Source organism: Diachasma alloeum, unplaced genomic scaffold, assembly GCF_001412515.2.
Source record: "Diachasma alloeum isolate Michigan unplaced genomic scaffold, Dall2.0 Dall_scaffold_00185, whole genome shotgun sequence".
In the NCBI taxonomy this organism is placed as follows: domain Eukaryota; kingdom Metazoa; phylum Arthropoda; class Insecta; order Hymenoptera; family Braconidae; genus Diachasma; species Diachasma alloeum.
The window spans coordinates 450,193-457,514 of record NW_021680351.1 but is presented as its reverse complement, the minus strand read 5'-3'; the positions used below and the strand labels follow the sequence as shown (position 1 = coordinate 457,514).

At 36.7% G+C, this 7,322-nt stretch overlaps 1 protein-coding gene across 1 annotated transcript; it reads left to right on the top strand.

Annotated features, from left to right (window-relative positions):
• The first annotated feature begins 5,242 nt into the window (after positions 1-5,242).
• LOC107048084 lies at positions 5,243-7,050 on the top strand. The gene is made up of 6 exons (XM_015271058.1): positions 5,243-5,307; positions 5,709-5,831; positions 6,365-6,427; positions 6,508-6,570; positions 6,769-6,810; positions 6,909-7,050. The coding sequence occupies exons 1-6, from the start codon at positions 5,260-5,262 to the stop codon at positions 6,978-6,980; spliced, it is 411 nt and encodes a 136-aa protein (XP_015126544.1). The 5' UTR covers positions 5,243-5,259; the 3' UTR covers positions 6,981-7,050.
• Positions 7,051-7,322: the final 272 nt, after the last annotated feature.

Genomic DNA, 7,322 nt, shown 5'->3' with positions numbered 1-7,322 from the left:
AAATTTCACTGAAGATGGAAAACTCTTTTGGAATGCAACTGCTACCCGTGAAATTCACTTCGATCCGCTTTACTCGAGTTTTTCCTCTTTTCAAGTGAAGAAAATAAAGGAAAAATTGTTGAAAAAAATATATATTCCCACGATAATTAGTTGCTTGCTTTTGTACTTGAGCGGCTTTGATGGGCATAAACTCGCCTTGGAAACTCGTCAATTTCATCTTTTTACATTTAGGGGAGATGAAAACGTGGGGCTGTGAAAAGTTGATTCTCGTTTAAGGCCTGTTGTTGGATTTTCAAAGGGATTATGCCTTTTTTTTGAGGAGATAATATTCGTTTGAGTGAAAAGAATTTTTTTTCTGGTTGACAGTTGAGGATATTTACATTTCTGAAACGCTCATTTTGCCCCAGGGGATTATAGTGCTCGATGAGAGATTCTATAGCACATCCTATAGCCGCAGCCTGATTTTCTATAGACTCTATTGTTGTAGTACATTTCCAAGTATTTCTGAAACCTCCATTTTGCCCCGGGGATTATAGTGCTCGATGAGGGATTCTATAGAACATCCTATAGCCGCAGCCTGATTTTCTATAGACTCTATTGTTGTAGTACATTTCCAAGTATTTCTGAAACCTCCATTTTGCCCCGGGGATTATAGTGCTCGATGAGGGATTCTATAGAACATCCTATAGCCGCAGCCTGATTTTCTATAGACTCTATTGTTGTAGTACATTTCCAAGTATTTCTGAAACCTCCATTTTGCCCCGGGGATTATAGTGCTCGATGAGGGATTCTATAGAACATCCTATAGCCGCAGCCTGATTTTCTATAGACTCTATTGTTGTAGTACATTTCCAAGTATTTCTGAAACCTCCATTTTGCCCCGGGGATTATAGTGCTCGATGAGGGATTCTATAGAACATCCTATAGCCGCAGCCTGATTTTCTATAGACTCTATTGTTGTAGTACATTTCCAAGTATTTCTGAAACCTCCATTTTGCCCCGGGGATTATAGTGCTCGATGAGGGATTCTATAGAACATCCTATAGCCGCAGCCTGATTTTCTATAGACTCTATTGTTGTAGTACATTTCCAAGTATTTCTGAAACGCCCATTTTGCCCCGGGGATTGTGGTGCTTGCTGAGGGATTTTTATAGAACATCCTATAGCCGCAGCCTGATTTTCTATAGACTCTATCGTTGTAGTACATTTCCAAGTATTTCTGAAACGCCCGGTTTACCCCGGGGGGTTATAGCGCTTGATGAGGGATTCTATAGAACATCCTATAGCCGCAGCCTGATTTTCTATAGACTCTATCGTTGTAGTACATTTCCAAGTATTTTTGAAACGCCCGGTTTACCCCGGGGGGTTATAGCGCTTGATGAGGGATTCTATAGAACATCCTATAGCCGCAGCCTGATTTTCTATAGACTCTATCGTTGTAGTACATTTCCAAGTATTTTTGAAACGCCCGGTTTACCCCGGGGGGTTACAGCGCTTGATGAGGGATTCTATAGAACAATCCTATAGCTGATTTCTGATTTTCTATACGCACTATAGGATTACATTGCTGATTTCTTGGATTACAAATAATTCTCTCGCTATCTGTCTATAGAACAGTTCTATAGACCCCACCTCAATCGATTTCAGGATATTTTCACAACTCATTTTAAAGAACAAACTCTGAGACAACTTTGAGACGTCTATAGAATTTTCCTGGAAACAATATTTTATAGGCACGTAGTACTGTGAGAAAATCTTTTTCCGACTGATCTATTGAATTGTCTTTCCAATTTCCTTGCGGCATTTTCTACGTAACCTCCTGTAGATTATAGAAATATTCTATAAATTCTATAGTTCTTATTTTATCGAATTTTACTTTCTATTTTATTCTTCATTTTTAAATAAAAAATTTTTACCACGTAGGCGGATATTTCCAACCAAATTCTATAGCTTATAGAACTTCTATAGACTTCAGATTAAATATAATAATTCTATAAAAAAAATTTAAGTGAATTCCTTGTAGACTCTCTCGCCCTCTCTTTATTGTGAATTTTATTCTATTGATATCTCCGTGAGTTATGATTTTAAAAAACTCGTTATATTTCCCAGCTGAGATTTATCTGGCTATCGAATGGGCTCACTTTTAAACCCATATCTCAGCCTCGACGATTCTAAAAATTCTGAGGGAAAGAACGTCGAGGACAATTTCGATACATAACATCCTCCATGAAATAAAGAATAACAATAGGAATTGAAGGATGTAAATAGTCAGAATGGGGTCACTTCCACCCCCACACGCCCCTTCTCGTTCATTCCAACCATTCCAAAACTGATATTCCGCATCAACTTTCAATTCACCCAAGACGAATGCAAAAATATCTCAACAATTTGTCCGCACTCTACCTCTACCCCTAGAATTTCCTTGACCGTCTCCTCAAATTTTCCCCCGAAAATTCCAGTAAAACGATACCGAGAATAGACCAATGTCTTCAAGTGGGTGGGAAATCGATCAGTCTCGAAGATGAAAACCCTTTCGAGTCTTTCGTTCCTCTCTGTTTGTCCATCGTAGTACGTCAAGGGGAAATGATACTTCCCTCGAGGTCCTCTCACTGCCTAAAAGCTTTTCAAGAGTCATCCCTTCATCCACACAAAGTACATAAATAAAACAAAACCCGAAATCAAAGAGAGAAACCGCAATGGAAGATATTGCATTCAAATCTTTCCCACAAAGCGAGTGGAGACAAAAAGATCAACCTGATAAAAAAAAATAGGATCAAAATCATGGGTGAAATTCATCCCAAAGACATTTTTTCTCTTTTACGCCTGACCGCAGGCGGACTGTATCTCCTTAATTTATTCACATTCAAGATTGAATGAATTGAGAAACGATTTTTTTCTCTGCAAAAAAATTAACGAAAAATAAAACATGTATTTTTTTTCCCGATTGGACATGTTCGTAATGGTCTATAGAGAAATCGTATAGCAACGGTCCAATGGTCTATAGAATCTTTTGTAACAGAACTACCGCACGATTCCTCCCTCAAATCTATTGCAGGATTTTCCGCGTCACATTGTTTAAAGTCATCTATAGAATCTGTCGAGAATGTGTTTGGCTATAGCATCTATAGATTCTATAGCCAACTATTCTTGGAACTATTCTTCAGAATTGACCTTTACATATCGGCCACTTCAGCGGACTAGCTACACTGACCATTTTCTGTAACCTCTGACCACATTCTATAGCCTATAGAAGTGAAATAAGACGAAAAATCGCAAAATAATGCCTTTCATTTTGCTTCAACAAAAATAACAATTTTTTGCTTTCCAAAAAAATCATAATTAATGAAAAATGTAATTCTTGCACCCCACTGAACATGTTCGTAATGTTCTATAGAAAAATTCTAAAACAATTGCCTCATTTTTCCAGGACCTTTTTTTATATTATCTATAAAATTTGTCTGGCCAGTATATTCTATAGCTACTATATTCTATAGATTCTATAGCCAACGTAGCTATTCTTCAGAATTACCGGGGCACATCAACAGAGGAATGCTATAGCAATGGACTAATTTTCTATAGATTTTTTTTGTTACATTGTCTATAGAATTTGTATCAAATCATCCACCGAATTTGTTTGGAAATGATAATCTATATTACAATATTCTATAGATTCTATAGCCAATAAAACTATTCTATAGCCAATGAAACACCCACGCTCGCCATTTTCTATAGAATTCGCCTAGAGAATGACCTCTCGAATCGCAAAATAATAAAATATTCTCCATGAAACAATTTGCCTCTTTCCGGAAAAAATCATGACCAAAAAAAAAATACGATTGTTTCACTCTGATTGGCCACGCGAGCCCTTTGCGAAAAAAAATTTTAAACCCCTAAATAAAATGTATGAATGCATGCGTTCACCCTTGAGTACTTGCCAACGTCACCGAGAGGTGGGGAAAACGACACGTTTTTTGCTAGTGCAACAGAGGCACTGGGTAAAAGTAAAATGAGTCTGAAAAAGAGAAATCAAATGGCCACAAAGAACAGGACATTTAATTAAAAACCGTGGAGGCAGGCCGCAGTTTGCTAAGAGGAAAGAACAGAACAGCCAGAAGTGGAGGGTAAAATAAAAGTAAAAATTCAGTGTTTTATCTGTGGAGGCTGTTACTCTCGTGTGTTTTGCAACAATAAGTCTTGCTAAACGGTGGAAAAAGTAGATGAATAAATAAATAAAGGGGTTAAATGACGGGTTAGAATGCATACGGAAAATATGTACATTCCGGAAAAATACATTAGAGAAAAATAATTGTTCATTTTTCTTTCGAGTGTTATTCCAGATGACAAATTGATCTGCATTTTCAGAAAATAAACGGTGAATGCATGATGGATAAAACAATTTTGTTTCATTTTTTTTATTTATAATTTATAAATTCATAATTTATATTTGTGCATTTTTTTTCAACAATATGATGAGGGATCACTTCACAGCACGGGTTTTCCCGACGAAATTTGTAATTTCAGGTTCACAGGGCGTGGGTTTGTCCCACGAAGGGAGAGGGAAGGGGCTGGGAATTTTTTTTTCAGCGCGCAAGGACGGGACGACCACAGAGACCATCGGGCCACAGGATGAAGCGCTAGAGCACCAAGTGATTGGATCTGCGGCTTTAACAACAGCTCATGCATTTTTATTGAATTTTAAATATTCAAAATCTCTTGATTCACTGACATTATGGATTTTACTCATCGGTTGTGCTTTAAACAATTAGTTCTTCATATGTGTTGTTGAATAATTGAACAAAAAAAAATTGAATGACGAAATAGATGAAATAAAATGAATAAATAAAGGAAGTAACGCAAGTGGAATGAAAAATTGAGGGAAAAAAATAAATGGGAATGAAAAATGAATTGTTTACAATTTGTAACGGATATAAATCCCCAAGAATTCGGTGTCAAAGTCAATCCCACTCGATCGATCATGTGTCGTCTGTCAAATATTTTCCATCACTTCCACCACCTGCTGTCAACTTCAGCCACCCACTCTTACATGTCACCCCCATCACTCGAAATTGACGTGTCCTCTACATAAATAAAACAATCGCCGCCACGATGAATGATTGAGTGTATGAAACCGTAAATATTTCAACAAAAAAATCGGAATAATAAAAAAAAGTAATGCAGGTGTAATAGGGAGGAATGACAAAAATTCTGTGAATACCGAAAAAAAAAATTGAAAAATCGAGGAGGTCCAATTCAGGGGTTATGGACGTGGTCAGACAGAAGTATCACTCGGATTATTTCCACAGAGTCGTGAGTGAAAAATTTATTGATTGAATTTTCATAATTTGAGAGTGAAAAAAATTATTAAAAAATTCATTTATTTATTATTTGAATTATTTGAAATTATTATGAGTATTATTTATATTATTATTATTACTATTATTATTCGTTTTTCTTGTATTTTTTCGCCAACAATTCACAAATTTTAGTATTTGTTGAAAAATTACAAACAAAAAAATTACCGAAACATTATTACACAATCTAGATAATTTTTTTTTTCAATAATCTGCGAATTTGTTTTTCCAAATTTTTCTTTGATTCTGGAAAAAAATTCCCAGATTATGGGAAAAAAAATTATCTAAATTGTGCACTAATTTTTCGTTAATTTTCCTCTTTATGCAGTGACTCATGATTTATTGTTTTTGTGGCAGATATGGAGGTTCATAATTGCGGACGGTGAATTAAGGTCGATTCTGCAAGTGGGACGACAGTGCGGTTTCGTTACATTTTTCATGGGCGTTTTGATCCTCATCACGTTGGCTTGTTCAGTGATGGTAAATTATGGACTCGTCTGGGTGTACCTGTCATTCAAAATGTTTGATCAAGAATATTCGAGAGCGACTGGCCGTGAGAGGGAATCGATTCCCGGAAATTTACATCTTGGGTTTTTTTCTCAGAGGCGAAGGGAGGAAATTTTAATTTTTTTCAATTGAATTTTACTTCATAGAGACAGTTCAATGCAATAGAATTGAAATCTGACCCATGTGACCCTTAATTTGGCGTCTTAATTTTGCGTACCCAATTTTCATCGCCAGAAGTCAATTTAGATTTTTATAATATAAAAAGAAACTGAAAAATGCAATATCGAATCTGACAGGAAAAAGGACATAATAAAGGGCATCATCGTTAGTCCAACAGAAAAAATCTTTTCCTTGACAGAGAAAAAAAGAATATCAATTCATTGACAATTCATTCAATTCATTAATTTATTCTTTTTCTACTCATCAGTTTTCGTTCATCATAATTATCTCTCTAATTACGAGAACAAATTAAAAATCACATTTGGCAAAATCCCTCAATTTTCCAGAGCACAAAGATCGCCAAGTCGAATGAAATGCTGTGTCGTTCGCTCCAGAATCAAGTAAACGAGGTAAATAACTCCATTTTTTTATCCCATTCTTTTTCCCTCCCTGAATAAACATGCACACAGGCCATTTGGGATCGTTGCAGAAATTGCCGAGGAAGCGTAGTATTTTGAGGGTGAAGCCAGCATACAATTGCATTCATGAACACGTAAGTCCACGTCTTACGGCCCAACTCAATTGTCCTCCACGCCCTTTCTTCATTCCTCTCCCTCTCTCGCACCCCTCCCCCCTCCTTTCACGGTGGATGAAGTATGCCGGGGTGAGACAACAGTCTTTCAAGAACGGAGGGAGAGAAATAAAGAAGAAAACAACGTAAAAAGTTTAACCGAGACCCTTAATTTTTCAGCTGCAGAAGACCTTCGTAACTCTGGAGAAAATGAAGCAAACTGTGAGTATTTACCTCATGATCTCCCGGATTTACAATATTTTTTAATGCGTTTTTCTCCCGGTCTCTCAATTTTTTTACGGGGGATTTTGCCTCATTAGGTGCACAAAGAGTCGCTGGAGATCGACGTGATGAAGAGCAAAATATCTTGCATGACGAAACTCATGAATTGAATGAAATTATTGTGGAATTATGGAAATGGCATGTTACGTGAATGGCGGATGAAACTTTATTGGAAATAGAATTGAATAAAAGGGAAAATCATGAGGTCATTATGACTGTCTATGACTTCGAGTCTCGATAATGATGGAAAGCCAGTAAATGGTATTCTTTCGGAATACCATTCACTGTTTTGCATTGTTGGGTGGCTTGAATTTGAATTTCTCGCCTTCAGTCACTCTCTCAAAGCCGATGATTTATCTTCCTTAAGTCAAGAATAACCTGGCTCTATCGCCTTTTTTGCCAACTCCCGCATGGCCCCATGATCCTTATTCTGACCCTTTTGGCCCTTATGA